A 22255-nucleotide genomic window follows, 5' to 3' on the forward strand; every position below is an offset into this window, starting at 1 on the left:
CAGGGCTTTGAATGCACACCTCCTGCTTCTCTGCGTGATTCATTCGGCACGTCACCACAGCCGACCACCATCATGCTCTCCATTTTCCAGGAAAATTAAAACATTTCATTTCGCTTAACAGATAAGTGGACTCAAATCCATAATTTCCCAGGGTCTGCTATTCCTGTTTGTGGACACTTACACCCCAAGGAAATAAAGGTCCAGTGGGGGTTACTATGTCCTTGGCAAGCTGTGCTTGTCACCATGCGCTTGGTCTTCATGGGCAGGGACACACCAGGGGACACGTCAGTGATTGTCCAGGGGGACAGCTGGGCTTCTCCTCCTCTGCCAGGATAACTACCCCGCGCCATGCACAGTGACTGCTTTTAGACTCGCTTATCCACTGAGGAGTCCAAAGTGACCTGATGACAGCTGTAAACGTAGATGATGCCCCTTTCATGGGAATGCAAAATATGCCTTTCCTAGGAGTGAAGCCTCCCGTCCATGAGCGCCTAAAGCCTTGGACGGAGGACACACCTGCTTGAGCTTGGCCTGGGGCCGAAGGGAGAATTTCCCTTCCAAGTCCCACTTGTCTGAGCCCACTGAGCCCACCCACGACGCTGTGTATGCTGCGACGTGCATACGCACCATGAAATGACCCTTGGATTGCGGCATGTGGCCCACTGCGGAGACGGTGGAGTCCCACATTGTCGCCTCGGGGTGCCTTTGCTGCAGAGCGGAGGCCACTGCAATTTCCACCAGACCAGCAACTTCTGGGTCTTGTGACCAGATGGGACAAGTACAGCCCATGCCATGCGCCTGTCATGGCTCCTTGCTCATCTTCAGGGGGGTCTCTCTGGCCATGTCGCCACTCTGGATCCCAAGACACAAAGGCTGAGTGCTGGCCGTGCTGTGACCGGGAGACCCAGTTGTGTACAAAGCCCGCAGCCCTGATGAAGAGGAACTGGGCTTTTGGGTGGAAGAGCTCCGACAGGTAAAACTGGACTCCTGTGGGATGGTCAGTGCTCATGGTGCTATTAGCTTGGGGTGCAGAGCCAGTCTGCTTCTGATCGACAGCAGGCCAGCAGGGCTGAGGGAGCCTGAGCTTCTAGGTGGGCACAGAGTCCCTCGCTACCCCTCCCCCGCCCTGGTGCTGTGTCTGTGGTCAATAGGTGAATGCTGAACATCTGAGGAGGGAGAGGGGCTGACTCCCGCCCAGTTCCTATTTGTTCAGAGTTGCTAAGTGGTGGATACCTGCGCTTGGATGTGGAGTGCACTGATGTGGGGTACACAGAGGGAGTTCTTTGTACCCACGCCTGACTTCATCCACATCACTGGTCTCCAGGGCTCTTTCTCATCCAATCTTGCTCCTTCAGGGGCTTGGACCAGCCAGTCAAGACTTTTCCCACTTGCAAAGAGCCAGTGGACAGCTACTTCCTCTGGTGGATTTTTTTCTCAAAACGCAACACGACAATGTGTCCTGCACAAGCTGTCTTCATGGGGATTTCCTCTCCCCTGCTTCTGAAACCAGAGCTGTCGAGCTGTTGTAGTATAAATAAACCCCCCATCTGGCATAAGAGCTGCTATTGGGGTTTTCATCGATGAAGTCAGACATTTCATGTTCTTGTCATCAATTAGGGTTTGTTATTTTTCCCCCCCAGCAGTCAAATGAGCTTGGGGTGGGAGTTATCACTGCCATGGCCAGAACCAGACTGTGCCACCCTGTAGGAATGTGCCCGGGCTCCCCATTAGTGCCTGCTCTGCATGGTTATAATTTGTAAATACAAGATTATTTTGTGTTAAATTGTGGATACAGAGATAAGCCAGCAAAAAAGACACAATTTATATTGGGTTACTAAGGGAAGTGGTTTTCTACCAAAAAAGATGATGAATTGATTTGTTTCTTGCTACCCCATGAAAAGAAAAACAAACGTGATTTCTTCAAGAAGGTATTTGTCTCCAGACTGACTGACATAATCAAAGAGCATTAGGAAGAGAAAGAAAACACTTCTAGATTAATCCATAGTTGGACCTAACAGGTAAGATGGTAGCAGGAACATAGATATTCATAAAGGGTCATAACATCGTGTAGAAAGAAAGGAACGAAATGTATTCATGTATATGTATTTTAAAAACAGCTTAGAATTACCCACCTTTGGGAAAGAATAAAGGAATATAATTTGAAGGGAATGGAATTAATTTTTGTTTCTTAATCTGGTAATAGTGGCCTGGGTGTGTTAATTTATGAAAATCTATTGGGTTGGTAACTAATAGCAATTTAGCAAGACAGAAATTAAACTTCTGAGGGCTCTTAAAATGAAGATCACACCCTTTGAAATTCTGAACATGTTAGATGCCAAAATAACCAGGTGTTGTGTTCTGTAATTTAATTTCTCCTTTTATCTTTTTCTAATTTTTAATTTGGTCTTAGTATGAACTACATTAAACATGCATGCAGGGTGCAATAGAGTAGAAAACATAGTTTCACGACTAGTCAGTGCTCAGAGATAACAGATCTCTAAAACAAAAGCAAACTAGAACATCTTAAAGGCCTGTCATTTGGCCACTGGCCTTTATTTTTGTTATGAAAAAGTTGGTTCCATTGAATACGATTTGGGGGTACGTGCCTTCCCCCACCACGTCATCTCCCCCATCACTCAGGCCACCCATTATTCCACAGAGACCACTTTCATTTCTTCTTTAAACAGAGAAAAAAGGCAGAAACGTACAGCAGGGATCTGAGTGAGCCTGGAAGTAGACGGGGGATAAAGTCACCAGCTGCCCGCAGGTGCCTGGCCCGTGGGAACTACTCATGTTATCATGGAAGCAGGAACGATGATGATAACATGACTATTTCTTCTTATATGAAAAAAATCTTTTCCTATGAGTTATTTGCAAATGGATCACATTAAACAATTATTTCCAAGGACCCATAACACGTAGGAAACAACTTCTTCTTTATAATTCCCCATGACTATGGACAGCACTGATGACAAGAATGAGGAAAATCCTGTTCTTTGGTCCCTTTCAGAAGTCTGGTATATAAAAGTCCTAGAGAAGAAGTCATCAGACTCTGGGAACCTCACCTGTGACCAGGAGCCCACCATCCACCCCGACGCCATGGCCTGCTGCTCCCTGTGCTGCCGGCCCTGCTGCCCCCCACCCTACTGCCCCCACCCTGCTGCTCCCCCTGCTGCACCCCCTGCTGCCGCCCCAGCTGCTGCTCCCCCTGTGGCCAGCCCGCCTGCTGTACCCCTGTGCACTGCCACAGAACCTGGTACCGGCCCACCTGCTCCTGCCTGCTTGGGTGCCTCCCAGAGAGCTTGGGGTGCCCCTGCGGCCAGCCTTGCGGCTGCTGATCCCCAGCCAGTGAACCACCATTGCCACAAAACAGTCCCCGTACATCTGCCCCCCACCCCACTCCCATGGTCACTCCTCGGATGAGCTTGTTCTTTGTCCCTGAAAGGCAGCTTGCCAGCACCATGTTTCTCACTTAAATTGAGCTGCCTTTTCATAGCTTAGAGATCAGCTTGAGGCAGGAAGACCCAGCTTTGTGCATTCTGGACATGTGTGTAGAATCTGCTCTGATTATGAAGTTAGGGCCTTTCCCTGTAAGTCACTGAGTAAAACAAATCCTCTTACCTTTGTCTTGCATCTCCGCTACTGAGCAACGACCTTCACAATCATGTTTGTTTTTCAATGTGCTGTTTCTTGTACTCTGCTGTCTGCTTTTCATGACCACTTGGTGTTTTCTGCTTAGCTGCATGGACTTTCATCTGCATTTAAAAATAAATACTGTGTCAGTCTCACTCCGTGTTTTGTTCTGTCTTATTGTTCAGTCTTCCCTGATATAGGGTCCTCTCAGACTACACGTTCCTTACACATTCGGGTCTCGTGACAGCCTCCCCATGTTATACTCTCCATGTTTCTGATGAGAACAGTTCACTGTCTATCTTCAAGTGCTGGCAAGATGCTGGTGGAGACTGATTCAGCTCCTGGTCCAGGACACTGCAAGAACCTTCACATGACACATCCCAGAGACTTGTTTCAATAAGGGGAGCAGAGGCCACATTTAAAAGCTCCCTGGAATGCAGGCAAACTCTGCCTCAGGCTCTGGCCAGCCCCTTATTTGACACACTTTGTTTGCATCAAATGCTTTTAAACACTCTTCCTCCTCAGGGGAGAAGGTGCTTTCCTGGGGCTTGTCTTGTAAAATGTAAATCAAATTCTGCAAGGACCTTCTCCTGTCAGGTACTTATTTTCAGACAAGAAGAAATAAAGCCATTCCCTATAGTGGGAATACATGGACCCTCTTTTGTCCTCCCCAACTTGAAGCCCGCTTTCTTCAGTGCAGAGTGACCAGTTTCCTGAAGGCGCTGCTTCCCCACAGCAGCGGGGTACCGACACCTTCCCTAGCAGTGGTTGCCTCAGAGTTTGCATTTCCGTATCTGGTGTAACAACTACCTTCATCATTTCTACCCCCACCTCCAGTTTTTGGTCTCCTGACACCTTCCATCTCCAATTTTTTTACTCTAAGCCTCCACCACTTCCCTCACATCCCCTCACCCTTTATAAAATTCCAGGCTGTCCCCCATTCAGAGATCCCAGTTGTTCTGGGGTACCTATTCTGCCAACTCCTTTTCAGCCATCTTGAATAAAACTCCTTCGTGTAACTCTCGTGATTCAGTATGACTCTGTGGACTTGTGCCGAAGACCTGGTCTGCTCATCTGGGCTCTTTGCTGCTCACCATGGACAGCACCCATCAGCCCATTTTTCTGTCCACAACATTTCTGGCTTCATGGCCTGCCAAGGTTCTCTGGCACATTTCTGTAGTGACTCACGGTGATACATTTGAGAATTGGTACAAATATTCATTTGGTTCACTTTTGCCACGGGATTGATGAGCCAGTGAGATAACACATCACAGAGGTTTATAACTGTACTTCTAGGTAACTTAGTATATTAGCAAACAGGATGAAGGGCAGCCTGAGACCCCCAACCTTGCCTGTCCTATATGGGTTCAGTCACCTGCTGCATAAAGACAAACATACTCTTATTGCATTAGACCTTCTGGTGGGGACCTTAAGAGAGAGGCAGAAGGCCCAGCCATGCCTATGAGGAAAAAAGCACAGTACAAGTCAAGGTGAAGGCTGCCACTGTCAGCCTTCCCAACGGTCTCTCACGCATGTCTCTCACTTTCAAAAGTCTCCTCCCATGCCCCCTACATCCCTGGTACATGTCTAAGGCCGAGAAGCAAGTGCAGCTTCTTCACGTGGCTCTTGTTCCACAAGCCCCCTCCAGTTCTCCCAGTGTTCCTCTGTCTTCTTCCAGTTCCTTCTCTTGTTCATTTTCAGCTTCCCCTTGCGGTTTACCTTAGCCTCCCTTAGATGCTCCCCTTTCATGGGGATCACAGGGTTACAAAGACGCCTCCAGTCCCTGCAGAGGTTAAATGCATGGCCAAGGGGAGCAGGCACACACAAAAAACGGTTAAGAAAGGGTTTATTTACAAAAGAAGGGGAATGAATAACTGGAAATCAGAGAGGGGTAAGTTGGTTAATGCATCCTACCAGTTCTGCTGGCCTGGAACCCCAATAGCACATTGAGCACCAACGAAAAGTCAAGAGTCAAGCCAGGAGCCAAGAGGCCAAAGGCCCATGTGTCTGGTTTTATATCAAACCTGTCTGCGTAACTCCACTTGCAGTTTCTAGCAACCCTCTCTTCGGTGATGATGGGATTTGTAGATCTGGTGTCTGGGTTGGGGGTGGAAAGAACAAAACCTGTATCTGTAGAGTTCGTTCAGGACCGACTTCTTCACTAACACAACCTGGGTACCTGTTCGTGCACCCCTTTATCTAGTCCAAAGTCTTAGGACCCCCTGGGCAGAATGTTCCTGAATCAGCCCTCTTCCCTCCATGGCCTGCACTGCCACACTATCACCCTAAACAAAACTCACTTAAAGTTTTCCCAATTATTTCCTCAGATGAAGTTCGTGGTTGTCAGTTTTCCACTCAGGGTTTTTGGGCTTGTTTTATAGCAGTTTTGTTGTTCATATCCAGAGCAGGGGTGCCCGTGTCTTCACCCTGGGGCCCCCATGCTTGCTGGACTTGCATTGATTGTGTTAACCCACCCAAGCACCATAAGGCTCTCAAAAAGTTGGTCAAAGCTTTTTGTCTGGGTTAACCCTTTTGCTGCTGGGTATGTCAGCTATTTGCTCTGTGATTCAGATTTTCATCTAATCTAATGTCCATCTTGATTATGAATAGCACAATTCCTTCTTTTCTTTTTACTATTATTTTTCTTTTTTTCCTGAAAACTCTAATTTTAAGCCTACACATTTCTATTTTATAGGACCCAGTAGGTTGCTCTGTTTTCTTTTACAGCCTGGAGATTATAACTGGATCAAAGGTTTATATGCTGCTAGTGTGATTACCTCAACTCTCAAGACTCTGGTCTCCCTTAGTAATGTTCAGGTCAGGAGACCAAATTGCCTCAAATTTTGGGAGCCCAAGATATATGGAAATATTGTATGCTTTGAGAGGTAATTCTTCACCTTGATTTCTATGGAGGTGAATGAAATTATGCCAGGGGGTCAGTCCCATGGCATCAAAGAGCAGCGTGTAGGCGAGGACACCAGGAGGTGTAGGGAGGATTGTTGGAGAGGTTGTTTCGAGGGATAGATCAGAAGCCAGAGTAGGTGTTGAAGCTCCCTTCACTGACAGGCACTCTACGGCAGTATAAGAGATAGGAAGAATATTTGGAGAGAGTTTTGCAGACAAAAAAGGTTCTGCATAGGGAAGGCGGGATTCTTTCTACTGTTAAAGAAGCAACACAGTCTAGATCTTCCCTGTGAACAATAATATTTGTGTTGGTTGCTGGTTCTTTGTAGAGAGATGTGAACACCCTGGAGTCAAAGGACCTGGGGATTGGCTCTGTTTTTGTAAATTACTAGCTCTGTGGAAAATTATTTCTCATCACTGAAACAGGAATGACAATAGTATGATAATCTTTGGTTTTCCCAACCTGAAAGGTCACTGTGAGACTTGAGTGAGGGAAAATATGCAACTCAAAAGCCCCCTGAAAGAAAGCAAGAATTGGAAACAAATAAACAAACTAAAAGGATGCCATAGGATGCAGGGAAATTTAGATTTTATTAGGAAAGAACAGGTAGGAAGACAATTGAAATCGGCTGTGAAATAGTTGAGTGACCTAGCAGAAGTTACTAAATATAAGGCTTCTCTCTTAAAAGATGATCAATAATGGTCATTTTAGGGAATTAAATATATAGTCATAAGAATTTCAGTGTCATAGAAGCAAAAGGTGATGATCCTCATCTTGAAGCTGGGGCCATGAATTCATGTTACCTGTGGGCAGAGTGACCAGCACTGTACAAGGGCTGATAGACGCTGATAGACATGAAGACGACCACCAGTGGGCTGCTTCTCCTCACAAGGACACTCACAAGCAACGTAGAAAGAAGATGCCACAAGCTCTGAGTTAGCATGTTTTTTCTCAGCAAAGGTTAGTGAAGAAGTTTCTTGAAGGAATGGGAATGTTGGCAAAGGGTCAAAGAAGTAGGTCTCCAGTGGGAGGTGGGTCTGTTGTAGGAGGATCAGCAGCAGCTGGGACGGCAGCAGGGGGCGCAGCAGGGTGGGGGGCAGCAAGGCTTGCAGCAGGGGGTGCAGCAAGGTGGGGGGCAGCAAGGCTTGCAGCAGGGGGCGCAGCAGGGTGGGGGGCAGCAAGGCTTACAGCAGGGGGTGCAGCAGGGTGGGGGGCAGCAGGGGGTGCAGCAGGGGGAGCAGCAGGAGTGAGTCATGGTGTCGGGGTGGGCAGTGGGTTCTTGTTCTGAGGTGAGTTTCCAGAATCTGATGAGCACATCTTTTTCTGAGACTTTTATACCGTAGATCCAGTATTTGCACCAATGAGCAGACGTTTTCTCGTTGTTGTTTATGTTGTTTTCCTTACTGGTGGGAAATTGTTTCATGAGGAAGTTGTTCTCTAAGTGTCCTGAATCTTTTGAAATTGTTCTTTGAGAAGTTAATTGAGGGTAATTCATTGGGAACATCTGGAAGTCATCCTTGGCATAATTCTGCCACACACGACCATGTGATAGTTCCTGTTGAACGGGGGTGAGACAGCAGGTGTCTACCCCCAGTTTTTTCCTTTGGCTGTACAGATATGGACAGTGTCCCTGGGAAGCGACATTATGCTGTACTCAAAATTATATTTGTGAGATTTATAGACCTGGCCGCGTAGATCATAGTAATCACTGTTCATGTCCATTGATTTTCGTCATTCCTCTGTATAAAGGGTCCACCGTGTGTTTATGAAATCGATATACTGTTGTTAATAGATATCTCCTCCTCTCTGGGTGCTTTTGTGAATAATGTTCTTATGAATATTTTGTCCACACCCTCATCCATGGAACATGCATTTCTGCAGAACACGTTCTTGGAGTGAAATCTGAGTGATGAATTGTGCAGATGGCCAATATTCATAGACAGTTCAAAACAGTTTTCCAAAAAATTGTAACAATTCATGGATCTATTTTGTTCTTGCCTATTCATCAGTGTCCACAGATATTATGATCATGAATTTACTTAGCAGCATCTCGTAGTGGTTCAGTTTGAAAGTCCCTATGGCTCTTGCTTGGCTTAGTAGCTTTCTGTATGTTATTGGATATCAGCAATTCTTTCTATGTGTGTGAGGAAGTGATGATGTTTTTCAATTTTTTTTTTACCAGATTGTCTTTTTCTTATTTTTTTTCATGGAAGTTCTTATGATAGAAGGAGATCTGATATACAAATAAAAATTGTATAAACTCAAAATAAAGGTTATTTGACAAATGCAGACTTTGGGAAATGATTCCCACAGTCAGGTTAATGAACACAGTCTTTGGTTCACGTCCCTTTTCCTATGGGTGCTGTAGGAATGTTGAGCTTCTCGAGGTCACGATCCAGTAGTAACGCTCATCATTATGTTATAATTTGATCCCAACATTTATTCGTCTTATGAAACTGAAAACTTGTATCCTGTGACCAGCATCTCCTCATCCTCCCACTCCCAGCCCTTGGAAACCAATATTCTACTCTCCGTTTGAACTTAAAAAAGGTTTTACAATATATGATTTCATATAAGTGAAATCATACAGTGTCTTTCTCGTCTGGCTTATTTGGCCCCATGTAATGTCCTGTGTGTGAGTCCATGTTGTTGCAAATAGCAGGATTTCCTTATTCCTGACAGTGAATAATCACATTTTCTTTATCTTCCAACCTACTGATAGTTAATCAGGGTATTTTGAGATCTTGGCTGTGGTTAATGCTGCCATGAACACAGGTGGGTGAGCATATATTTCTTCAAGATATGGATTTCATGACCTCTGGGCCTGTACACAGGTGTCCAGGAGTAGATTGCTGGGCCATATGGTAGCTCTATTTCTTGTATTTCTTGTCTTTTGTTTTTTTAAAGATTTGTATAATTTTGCATAGGAGAACTGGGGTTCAGGCCAGAGGTGTGTGAGGAGGCTGTGAGAAGATTCACCAGAGACAGAGTGGGAAGCAGATCTATCGCAATACACTGCTGAGGGGAGCAGCGGGTGAGACAGCAGAAGTCAGCTGCACCATGGGGGTCACCTCCCTAGCCTGGGACCTAATTCAGGCCTTAGAGGTGACTGTGCTGAGACTTAATCCTTAGGCCACCAGGGAGGCCCTGTACTTCTATTTCTATGCTGTTTTCCATAGTGGCCGGTCATTTCACACCCCCACCAATAGTTCCCGTGTGTCTGTGTTCTCCACATCCTTGTCGGTCTTGTTATAGTTTGGGTTTTGATAAATGTCAGTCTGGGACAGCCCCTTAGGGTGGCTTGGATTTGCCTTTCTATTGACACTGAGTTCCTTCTTATCCAGCAGCTGCCAGTTGGTGTGTCGTCTTTAGAAAAATGCCTTTTCAGTGTCTTTGCCAATGTTTCCATTTAAAAAAATTCAAAACTGTGATTGAGTTGTCCAAGGTCTTTATGCACTTTGAACGCTAGTCCCTCACCACCTCGGCGGGTTCCACTGTTCCCTTTCATTTTGCTGAAGGCTCTTCGGCTGTGCAGACATTTGGTTTGAGGCCATCCCGTTTGTTGATCTTTGCTTTTGCTTTCAGTCCTTTTGGGATCATAACCAACAAAGTCATTGCAACACCAACATCAAGGGCTTTTTTCCCTCTGTGTTTGCTTCTGGTTTTACTGTTTTCGGTCTAAAGTATTCAGCCCATTCTCACTGATGCTGTGTGTCTATTCTGAATGCCAGCTTTCTTTGAGGTGTATTTTTCTAATGTGGCTATCCTTCCCCTCACTTAATGAATGTTTTCTGTTTATAAACACAGATTTTTAACTTTAACCAGTCAAACCAATCTTTTCATGTATCTTGTTTAACAAAGATATTATCCTATAGCACATTCTAGAAATATTCTTGTCTTAGTCTTTCTATTTACATGTGTGTGCCTAGAATTGATTTACATTTGATCTGACATGGGGGTCGATTTCATTGCACCCCTCACCCCAGACGGATATCCCAGTTGTCCCTGCACTATGGACTGAAAAGGCCAGTCTTCCCCTCAAGCCCTGCTGTGCCAACTTTAATTAAGTGATCTCTGATGAGTGACTCTTTCTATTCTGGGTCAACTAGGCTCATGGGGAGAAAAGAGGCACCAAAAGCCAACTTTTTTTCCCTTGAATGTTCTTTCGTTCTCAGATCTTTCTTCATAGTTCCTTATGGTCTTGGTAGCATTGCAACTACTTAATAAAGAATTACTTTATAAAGAATTTTTTAATGCCTAAAAATATTTGTTGTTGCTGTCAATTGAATCCACTGGAATAAGCCATCTAGTACCCTGTCCCTGTTCCTGATATTTAACTTTTATTATTTGAACAAAGCAGACAAGACAGGCAAAGAGGAAGAGAAGCAGAAGACTGAAAGGGAAGCACCTTAACAAAGCATGCGGCAAGCCTCTGTCACAAGCCTCCCGCTTCCGGCTCTGGGCCCTAACTCATTTCTTAACCTTGTTTAACTGAGGTGCGTGCAGGAGAAGCCAGGCTGCTGTTGCTGTATCTTCTTATACAACTTGCAAAAGTTGCTTATTCATTCATTTACTTAACAAATATTTGACTGACCATTGTGTGCCAAGGACTAAGAGGTTTGATAATAAAAAACAACAAAACCTGAAACATGCAAGAAATGGCTACCTTTCTTTGAAGAAAATATTGTCACAATTGTGAACATAGGTTTGAGAGAAGTTGACAAGGATTTGTAATCTACTTCTGTCACTTAATGACCTTGTGATGTCAACAACTCTACTTCCTCTAATATAATACAAGATAATTTTATCCAGTGTGATGGGTGAAGAAGCCTTAGGATAATCTTGATTTGCATTTCCCCCATGACTGGCCAGACCAAACCATATGTGTTTATCTACTATGAAATTTCTTGTTGGTTGTTTTTCTAAAAAATCATTTTTAATTGGATATCATGTGCTTTCAAAACAAATGATCTACATCAGTGTTTCCCCCTGGAAACCAACCCTTTGTTTATACGTGTGTTTCAGAAACCATACCCTCCATCCTTTGCAATTTGTTTTCTTTCATTTATGTTGACATATCTTTCCTGAATATAAGTTCTATATTTTAGCATCATCAAATTTGGCATTTTTTACTATTAGATAGAACTGATTTTTCTTGGCTACCTTAAAGTAGCCAAGTCTTTTGATACCTTAAAGTCTAAAAGATGATCATCTGCATTTTCTTCTAAGAGGCTTGAAATTTTAATTTTAAGTCCTTAATCCAGTTAGGTTTGACTTTGTATCCTGTGTGCTAATGGTTCAAGGTCATCATTTCCCAGCTCCACTCACTGCTTTCAGATTGATTCAGGTTTCTGTGCTGATTACTGGAGAGAGCCTTCAGACATTTTACAAAGTACAGAATTGGGAAGTTATCAGGTCTCAAGACATTTTACAAAGTACAGAATTGGGAAGTTATCAGGTCTCAAGACATTTTACAAAGTACAGAATTGGGAAGTTATCAGGTCTCAAGACATTTTACAAAGTACAGAATTGGGAAGTTATCAGGTCTCAAGACATTTTACAAAGTACAGAATTGGGAAGTTATCAGGTTAGCAAAGTCAGGAAGAACTTGCCATCAATATACAAAATGTTTTTAGGCTGAGCTGTGAGAAGATACTGATGAGGCAATGAAAGAATGTAGGCCTCTCTGTAAACAGTTTTAGAATCCTCACCATTTCATTTTTATAATTTCAAAGTGTTCTGCATGCAGAATACTCTGGAAATATTTTATACACCTGTTAGGAATATACACACTCCTTTCTTTGTTTCTTAATTTCCTCCCAAAATTCCCAAATAAATTACTTCTGGATATATCAAACTTCTTAGTGTTGATGGAATAAAGGAATGATCCCTCCAGATATCCATATCCCAACCCCCAAAACCTCTAAATATGTTGTCTGAAATGACCAAAGAGCCTTGTAGTTGTGAATAAGATAAGAATCTTGAGAGAGGAATATTATCCTGGACTTTCTGGTTGGGTTCAGTATAATCATAAGGGTCCATCCTTATGAGGGAAAGAGGGAGACAGAGAGTTGATCATGACCCAGAGTGATGGGGGACCATGGACCCAGGCATTTGGCAGCCTCAGAGAATGGGAAAGCAAGTGGTGGATTTTCCCCTAGAGCCTCTGGAAAGATTGCGACCATCCTGAATTTAGCCCAGGAAGACCCATTTGGATACTGACCTCCAGAAATGCAAGACACTAATTTTTTAAAGTCACAATGTTTTAAGTCACAATGTTTGTGAGTACAGACATAGCTCATACTTCCTTCCCATCCTTCTGTGATTGAGCTTGACATTGATGTGGGTTTCATAATGACCTTCCTTGGAGCTCTCTCATATTCCTTGAATTAATCTACCTATGATATTGTAGAGTCTGGGCCGAGAGTCCAGTATTTCTCTTAAACACACACACAAAATCTAAGTGTGCTGTTTCTGAAATCTGTGTCATACAGAAGAATTCAATGCTCCAGCACTGATTTTCTGTTTACTTTTTGGATTGTGCTTAGTTTTAGGATGGACAACAGTCACCTAAATAAAATTGGAAGTATCATAAGTGACCATGATAGTGATGGTCAAGCTACAACATAAAGCTTGCTTGTAGATCGTCACAAAACAATGCTCTAAATCTCTTCCTTCTTCGGGCACCCCATGTCATTCAGCCATACCATGAGGCATGTCTGTTTTGGGGGTCAAGGTGGTATCTAACAGTGTGGTGCCCTTTTTGAAGCTGGTCTCATCCAAACCTGGGGTGGGGCCCAGCGATACCTGCGGCCTGGACTCTACATCAGTCCTGGGGGAGCTCTCAATGTAGGCTTAGCCTGGAATCCCACCCTATTGTCTTGCTGCAGGGTTTAGGTTTTCATGAGTGAGGAAAAACATGCAGCCTTTTAGTAAGGGAAAGCCAACAGAGAGACCAACTCTTGGGGCAAGACAAGCACCAACGTGAATGCTGGCTGTGTTTAGCCAAGCACTGCACTGGGCGCTCCTGTGCCCTGTGTCTTATGCTTTCACTGGCAAGATCAACTGCCAAATATATGCATAGTAGATGCCTTTCAATATTGAGTCCTTTGAACTCCCTGTTCCACTTCTTTAAACAGAGTTAAACAGAACAACCTTGTGGGCGATGGTCTGTTTCTCTAGGCTGGTCTGTTGGTGCCAACTCCAGTTTTGGTCACAGCTGGATTGCTGGTCTCGAGGCGCTTAGCCAGAGTGCATCTGGGAAGATCACCGCACTGCTGGCCCTCTGCCCTGTCAGGCCTGGGGGACTTCTGCCCTTCCCAAGGAGGGGACCTGGTCACTGACATTTCTTTTCCTTCCCAGTAACAGACCAGCCTGCATTATCACCAAGTGATTGAGTTCACTATTTTCTTTCTTGGAAGATCAGGTGTTCCCTTTCATAGTGCCACCCCCAACCTGCTGTGGCCTCTGAGGGTGCTTACTCCTTTTTCTGTTTCTTCCCTGCTGGGCCCAGAAACTGAGGTTCTGATTTCCTTCAGTTGATTGGTGTTCCTGTGCCCAAACTCAGGGTCCCATTTGACCCCTTTAGGTGTTCCAGAGGCTGAAGTGGGAAAGGTTGCTGTGCCCACTCGCTGTGATGCATTGTCACATGATCGACTCAATAGTGTTTTGACCTGGAAAAGTTGGTTCCAAATTTGGGTGCAAGTGAAATTTGACTGCACACCACAGAGTGTGGCTTAATCCCTTCTTGCCATTTGTGTAGGTTTCCAGAAGAATGAGGACATCCACAAATGTCGTTTCTGTGACACTAACAGATGTTTCTAGATGAGCCTCCCACAACATAGATCCAGGTCTGTCTGGAAACTCAATCGACACCCAAATACTTCAAGGACATGATTGTTTCAGTGGTTGAAAAGAGATGAGCCCCATCATTTACTGGGGCTCTCAAGGTGTGAAGACTGGTACCCAAAGCAGAGAGAATGGATTTGGGAAGAATTTTTCTAACAAAAGGTGATTTGCAGGTGGGCGTTTCTCCTGCTCACCTTCCCAGGTCTCAGTGCTTGCAGTGAGCTGTGACTAAATGTGGAACTCAAGCCTGGGCACCCCCCACCCCGACATCGTAGATCATTTTACTCATTGATTCCCCTAGATCTGGGGTTATTGGAGGACTGGAGCTGACATGCGTGAAATGCAAAGCAATCATAGAAACAAGACACAACACAATGTAAGTGACAATTTGGCAAAGACTTTATTAGGAAAAAACCAGGTCATGGGCGCCCTTTCGGGCAGGGAGATAACACAGCTAACACAGCGTTGCCATCAGACAGACAAGGAGGAGCAGGTTGATGGACATAGTGATGCCAAAAAGACCTATAAAGCAATGGTGTTTTCCTTTACTTTCTTTCATGTCTAACTTCCTTAGAGTGTGGAGGCTGAGGCCACGGCTGCAGGCGAGACATGGCTGGCCAGCACCCCACTCAGGGGAGAACATTCGTGAAGAAGGCTGAACTTGGTGAGCAAGGTCGTATCTGTGAGCAAGATGAGCATCAGTCTGGTGAGCGTGTGTCTGATACCAGCAGGGAAGGGGACAGAGTGCCACAGGAGTGGCAGCTCTGAGGTGGCGGTCACTCCGCCTTGGCAGTGGGTCTGTGGTGGAAGCATCAGCAGCAGCAAGGCTGGCAGCAGCTGGTCACGCAAGTCGGCCTGCAGCAGGTGGTCCTACAGCAGGTAACTTGACAACAAGATGGGGGGCAGCAAGGTGGGGGGCAGCAAGGCTTGCAGCAGGGGGTGCAGCAGGGTGGGGGGCAGCAAGGCTTGCAGCAGGGGGCGCAGCAAGGTGGGGGGCAGCAAGGCTGGCAGCAGGGGGCGCAGCAGCTGGTCACACAGGTTGGCTTGCAGCAGGTGGTCGTGCAGCAGCTGGGCTGGCAACAGGGGCTGCAGCAGGAGCAGGTCATGGTGTCAGGGGTGTTAGGGGTGTTGGGGGGTCACTGAGTAGAGACAAATTTCCCAGAATCTGAAATCAAGTTCTCTACCAGACCTTTTATACAGAAAGCTCCAAATTTTGGACCAATGAACAGAATTTTCCTGGTTATTATTTGGGACTTTTTTTTTATTATTATTATCGAAATAAAATTGCCCAAGAAGGAAGCGTTGCATAAGATTAAAAATTTCCTGAAAATAAAAGGTTGGATTATTCTTAATTAAGAGCTAACCATAAGAAGTTCAGAACTGGAAATGACAATCAGCATCAATAACTTCATTAACTATGAATCACCTTTTTAAAGAATGAGTATGTTCTAGGGTCATCTGCCACATCAACCTAATTTGGAGAAGAGGTCAGAGTCTGTAATCACCCACTTGTTTCTCCCTCAGTGCTCATCATATTGGGCTAAATCTCTGGAGCTGGAATATGTGTTGGTAGAGTCCAGGTGATCAATCCGAGTCATATTTTAACACATTTTGTACTAAAAATGTGTTTGAGCAAGGTTTTCATCTGTATCATGTAAAATTCAATGATAGATAATTCTATTCGGAGCAAACAGAGCCACTTGGATACTCATTTCCTGCAACAGGGGATTGAGATTGACTGAAATTGACATGAACTTTTTCATCCTGAGCTCCAAATATATTGGCAGACCTGATAACTAACTTACGTATCTGCCCTCCCCTCTGAATAATTCAGCCTAGAAGAAAAAGAGGCATCTGACTGGGATAGGGATGACTTGCTTTGCTTTAAAACTGACTATTCACATAAAAAAATTAACTGAGGGTCCTCCCTGGTGGCACAGTGGGTTAGAGCACAGCACTAAGAAGCTAAAGCCACTTTCAGCATGAGTTCGATCCCCACCCTGGAGGTGACCCACATGGCACAGCAGATCTCTCCTGACCCGCCTGCTGCTCCCTTCAGCAGTGTTCTGCCCCCCTTCGCCTGTTCTGCCCCCCACTCTGACTCTGGTGAATCCTGCCCCCCACTCTGACTGGTGAATCCTCTCACTACCCCTGAACCTCTGGCCTGTACCCCAGTGCTGTATGCATAAATAAATAAATCTTTAAAGAAATTAACTGAAATAACTTGCAAGAATAGTTCAAGAACATTCTTCTCAATGAAACTGTACAATATCATTTCTAAAAGTTGGTCCATGTTTCCTGCATCAAGGGTGTTCTCTTCTATAATCAATTCAGTTTCAGTTTTTTTGCTGAAAGACTGGGAATAACACCTTACATGTACATCTTGGTTCACATGCACATGTGTATCTGTTGAATATACATGTTCCTAGAAGTGAAATTGCTCCATCAAAAGGTATACACGTTTAAAATTTTCATAGATACTGTAAAATTACTCTATAAAAATGTAGTCCCTAATTTAGATCCCTGCCATCTGTGTCTAGAAAGTCTGTTTCCTTAAAAGCTCATCAATTTATTAAAATTTTAAATTATTTTAAATTAAATATTTTATATTTACTGTCTCAAATTGCTCAAGGTTATATGCCCAGTTTCTGGAGCAGGACATGCCACAGAAGATGTTCAATAGATGGTTTTATGAAAGGATAAATTATGCAATTAAAAAATGAGTTGTAAGGGAGGAGGAACATCTTTCAAAAGTTTAAATGTCACTTATATTTATTTTTCAGTGAAAATCAATTTAGTGACTTTTTTTCATAGTGGGTTATAATATTTATCTGTATATAGGGAAATTAACTCCTATTCTCTTATATTAGTTAAGGTATTTGTTACTTATTCCACCTTTTTCTTTAGCTTATTGTAAGTTTTTTTTAAAAAAAAAAAAATCAAGCATTTAAATTTTTAGTTTCTTTCCCCTTATTGCCAACAAATGTTGTCTTTAAAAAACTACCCCCACTTCACTTTTATTTTTTAAATAAAAATTTTCCTTCCTTTTAGTACTTTCAATTCATTTTCTCTGGAGTCTTCCAAAAACAAGACACACTGTCCCACTGAGGATTGGTATGAGACCCAGAACCTCACGGATGACTCAGAGAATGTTGAGCTCAATGAGGCATCATATGACAACCAATCTGAAGAGGAAGTTGAAGAGTCTTTGAAATTAGATGATACATATAGGAAAGAAGACGAAGGGGTGACTCAGGGGAAAAAGAGATTGAATTGGATGAGCCCTAACACAGGAGGAGGAAAAACATGCATTCTGTCCAAACTTCAATAGATTCTCTCACAGTTAACTTGATAATTGCCTAATTATGAAGATAAAAATAACAAGGAAATAGCCATTATATGATGACAGTGGCACCTCAGCTGGGTATAAAAGGGGACATGGGATCTAGAGACACCCACATTTGGGAACCTCACTCTCCTGTAAACTCATCTAGAACCTCCACCTACTGACACCATGATCAACTCCTGTTATGACTCTGTCTGCTATGACCAGGGCTGTGGCCAAGACTTCTATGAAGAGGCTTGCGGTGGCCCAACCTGCTGTCAGACTGCTTGTCAGACCACCTGCTGCCGTCCAAGCTGTGGTGGGTCCAGCTGCTGCCGCCCAGTCTGCTGTCAGACCACCTGCCGCCCCAGCTGTGGTGTGCCTAGCTGTGGTGGGTCCAGCTGTGGTGGGTCCAGCTGCTTCCGCCCAGTCTCTGTTCAGATTACCTGCCGCCCCAGCTGTGGTGTGCCCAGCTGTGGTGTGCCCAGCTGTGGCGGGTCCAGCTGTGGCGGGTCCAGTTGCATCCGCCCAGTCTCCTGTCAGACCACCTGCCGCCCCAGCTGTGGCGTGCCCAGCTGTGGTGTGCCCAGCTGTGGTGGGTCCAGCTGCATCCGCCCAGTCTCCTGTCAGACCACCTGTCGCCCCAGCTGTGGTGTGCCCAGCTGTGGTGGGTCCAGCTGCATCCGCCCAGTCATCTGCCAGACCACCTGCCGCCCCAGCTGTGGTGTGCCCAGCTGTGGTGTGCCCAGCTGTGGTGGGTCCAGCTGCATCCGCCCAGTCTCCTGTCAGACCACCTGTCGCCCCAGCTGTGGTGTGCCCAGCTGTGGTGTGCCCAGCTGTGGTGGGTCCAGCTGCATCCGCCCAGTCTCCTGTCAGACCACCTGTCGTCCCAGCTGTGGTGGGTCCAGCTGTGGTGTGTCCACCTGCGGCTGCCCTGTCCTGCAGACTACCTGCTTTGGTACATCTTGCTCTCGCCCCAGCTGTTAAATCTCATATCTGACTAACAACCACGGATCAGCCACCATCATAGTGTGTGGAGATGCCATTAGTTTTAACTTTTTCCTGTTTAAATGACCACCAACTTTATTATGCTGTAATATCCCTCTGGCTATGATGAAAGGACATTTGACTACATTAAGTAGTACTTATGTCATCACTGGATCTTCTCCCTGAATTCAGTCTTCAGAAACATGATGAAGTTGGATAAAGTCCCTGAGTTTTATTATTCTTGCCTTAACTTTCACCATCAAATGTGAACTATCTCTCAATAAATTTATCTTGCTATCTGCAATTATTTTTGAGTGTTGATAATTAGTTTATTTTTCATCATTATTTCTCTTAAAGAGATACTCAGATTTCTATGATTAGAAAAGAAACCTGACTTTTCAAATAGCACTTCATGCCTGGATTGAAGAAAGGACCTTGTCTATATATTAAAAAAAAAAGAAAAAAGAAAAATAAAGAAAAGAAACAAAACAAAACTCAACAACCAAGAATTTTCTTTTTGTACCTTTTTTTTTAATTGCAGTCACATTGATTTACAACACTGTGTAGGATTTAGGTAGGGGTTTAAGTTCACAATTTTTTAGATGTTTCCTATTCAATTAAATAACCAGTCACGTGGCATGTTTATTGAACTGAGGGTAGGGAGGATCTTTCCAAGACATGCAAGTCACAGTTACTCCCTACAGGAGTTCACCATCCAATTTTAGAGCTAAATGGACGGTCCAAGTTGGGCAGTACTGATCAGAAAGGGAAATGCCTGTCCTGGAGAAGGGAAATAGAGAAGGAGTCATTTTTATAATTAGAATAAGTCAGTAAACTTAGGAAAAATGTGAGGGTCACAAACCAATGAGACAAAGAGGCAGAGGGGAAGACAGGAAAGTTTTATAGCTTTGTAATGACAGGAGTGTGCTCAATTAGAAAATATGTTGCCTTTGAGAAAATATAGTGGAGACTAAGTTCTCTTGGCCTCTCCCCAACCTCCTTCCTGTTAATGATACTGTAATGAAAGAGTCATAAGCAAATGAGGAGGCCACTGGTCAGGTGGAGCTCGGGGGGATAAGTGAGCACCCACTCTGGGGAAGGCCTATGGAGACCTGGGGAAGAGTAGGCCAGGCTGGCTCGTTAGGGGGGCACTTTGGTTGTGCTTGGCAGCTGGTGCTGCACCAGCCATCTTGGGATATCCTGAGATACTGTGGATCTCACGTGCCTCAAGCAGATTCATTTGTTTCTGACAAGCCAACCAAAGGTTTCCTGCAGCCACATTCCTTCACTTGTCCTGTCTGATGTCACTTGTACATGAAAGAAGATATTTGTGTAGGAGCAAAATAAACGAGGCTAATGAAATAAGCAGTTATTTAAAGCGGCACCAGCAGAGCATCAGAGATACGCCAAAATGAGGCGATGGTACCCACTGTAGCAAGTTTCATAATTGTGGGGATCCTGACATATTATGGGGGTGCAATCAGCAGTGATGGGCAAACAATGTGCTAAGCCATGGTATCTACCAACTCTACCCAGTTCAAGTTTCAGTTTTTACCTAACATCCTCATCAGGACGAGTGAGTTTAGAATTTGTGGTTATAACCAGCACAGTCCAGTAGGAGGGCAGTTGTCTCATTGCTTCTTTGTTTTTTAACCACTTTTTTCCAATTGGAAGTACACATCAATCTTAATTTTCTGTGTCTTGGGGGGATTTCATTTCATAACCAAACAATACCCCAAAGTTAAGAATATTAACATTGTTCTAAATTCCTTCAGTTTAAAAAAATGACTAGCCAAAATTAAACATCCCTTTCAGATATCAACTGAGCGATCTGGCATTAGCATTATACAGTATCCTTAAACACAGTCTTTTCTGATTAGTAATTTATCTTAAGGAGATAATTGCTCTCCTTGAGTCCACAACATTCCTCTCTGGTCAAAACACATCAGTACATGCACACACACCTGTTGCAAATAATGACACTTAAAGGCAAACTCTATATATCTGTGAGTTCCTTTATCTCTAACAGTTTTGTAGCATATAAAAACAGCTTCAAATTTTTTGCTTAATTTTTGTTTTAGTTCTATTGCTCCTTGCGTCAATTGCATCCATCAAGAGGCAACGCACCTCTCGCACCACAGCAGCCACGCGTGTTGTCTATGGATACATCTTCCCTCCACAACTATCTCCTTCACCTCTAGCAAACTGCTGATCTATTTTTCGGGTCTATAAATCTGTCATTACAAGATTTTGTTATAAATGGAGCTAACAGACCCTTGGGGGATTGCTGTTTTTTACTCAACATAATTTTAAGGCTTAGTCATCCAGGTCAAGGACATCAGTAGTTCCTCCTCTTTTACTGCTGAGAGACAGTTCGTAGTATGACTGTGTCATTGTTTAACTCTTCTGGGTTGTTCTTTGAAACAAACAAAACCAACAAGATAAACAAACTATTAGCTAGGCTCATAGAAGGAAGAAGAGAGAAAACTCAAATAAGATTTTAAAAAATGAAAGGAAAAGTTATAAGCAACATCTCAGAAATTCAGAGGGTTGTAAGAACAGATCTATATTAGTAAGTTCAATAACCCTGGGACATGGACACATTCTTAGAAGCCCACACTCACCCAGGAGTGAAAAGGGAAGAAGCAGAACACCTGAACCAAACAAGGAGACTGAGTGATCAAGTCTCCCACAAACCGAAAATCCAGGAACAGTTTCACCATTATCTACCAAACCTTCAAAGATGAGCTAATACCTATCCTGTTCAAACACTTTCAAAAAGTTGAGAAGGCAAATTACATATTGTGAGAAAGCAAAACATTTCATAAGGCCAACATCACCCTAATGCAAAAACCAAAATCAACACACGCAGAAAGGAAAATGACAGACCAATTTCCCTAATGAATGTCGACACAAAAACCCTCAACAAAATCTTAGCAAACCAGATTCAACAATGCACTCACAGATTATTTAGTGCAATGTTATCTAGTAAGCATTGGTCTGAGGTAGCTCTTGGCTGTGCTGTAAGCTACTAGCTTTGGAGCTTGGGAAAAGTGATGAGAAAATAACAGGAAGCACGTCAGGAGCACCTAAGGGGAGGGCGTTTTGGGGGAGAGACCAGGAGGGGCCTATGACCCCTATGTCTTAGAAACAAGTAGTAGATTCATGGCAGTGTTCAGGACAGAGTGGGTGCTCTTAACCTTTGCCGAATCGATGGGTGGGTGCAATCTAGGACACTCAGGATTCTATTTTATAATTTTGTCAGCAACAACCCCCTTTCAAGATTTCTGACCAACATAAAACTCACTTGTAACATGAGCCTGCTATTGAGATTCAACTTATGAGTCACTTTTAGGACCCACCCCAATTGCTATGTGAGCCTGTCCACTTGTGCACGTTGAAGACTATGGGATCAGTGACTCACTTTTGCTCTCAGGAAAGTGATTGCATGTCAGGCATTATACATTCCTGGGAGTGTGATGCATTGGGGCCATCCTCCATTATCTGGCTGCTAAGTTACCGGAACCACTGGAACATGACTAGGGCAATGCCCTGAA

At 44.1% G+C, this 22255-nt stretch overlaps 3 protein-coding genes across 3 annotated transcripts in view; 2 read left to right on the forward strand and 1 right to left on the reverse strand.

Moving 5' to 3' along the window:
* Positions 1 to 3338, forward strand: part of LOC105853743 (keratin-associated protein 9-3-like) — a 10586-nt gene extending 7248 nt beyond the window's left edge. The window contains exon 2 of the mRNA XM_012726039.1: positions 3197 to 3338. Coding sequence (XP_012581493.1) covers positions 3197 to 3338 — 142 coding nt within the window. The remainder of the gene's footprint in view (positions 1 to 3196) is intronic.
* Positions 3339 to 14957: 11619 nt separating this feature from the next.
* On the reverse strand, positions 14958 to 15492 carry LOC101620236 (keratin-associated protein 9-7-like). The gene has a single exon (XM_004684203.2). The coding sequence runs from the start codon at positions 15490 to 15492 to the stop codon at positions 15199 to 15201; it is 294 nt and encodes a 97-aa protein (XP_004684260.1). The 3' UTR covers positions 14958 to 15198.
* Positions 15493 to 17900: 2408 nt separating this feature from the next.
* Positions 17901 to 18715, forward strand: LOC101622338 (keratin-associated protein 4-3-like). Its single transcript, XM_012726040.1, has 2 exons — positions 17901 to 18552; positions 18657 to 18715. Exons 1-2 carry the CDS (start codon positions 17901 to 17903, stop codon positions 18713 to 18715), a joined length of 711 nt encoding a protein of 236 aa, XP_012581494.1.
* Positions 18716 to 22255: the final 3540 nt, after the last annotated feature.

Source organism: Condylura cristata, unplaced genomic scaffold (genome assembly GCF_000260355.1).
Source record: "Condylura cristata isolate star-nosed mole 26May11 unplaced genomic scaffold, ConCri1.0 scaffold00017, whole genome shotgun sequence".
NCBI classification, from domain to species: Eukaryota; Metazoa; Chordata; class Mammalia; order Eulipotyphla; family Talpidae; genus Condylura; species Condylura cristata.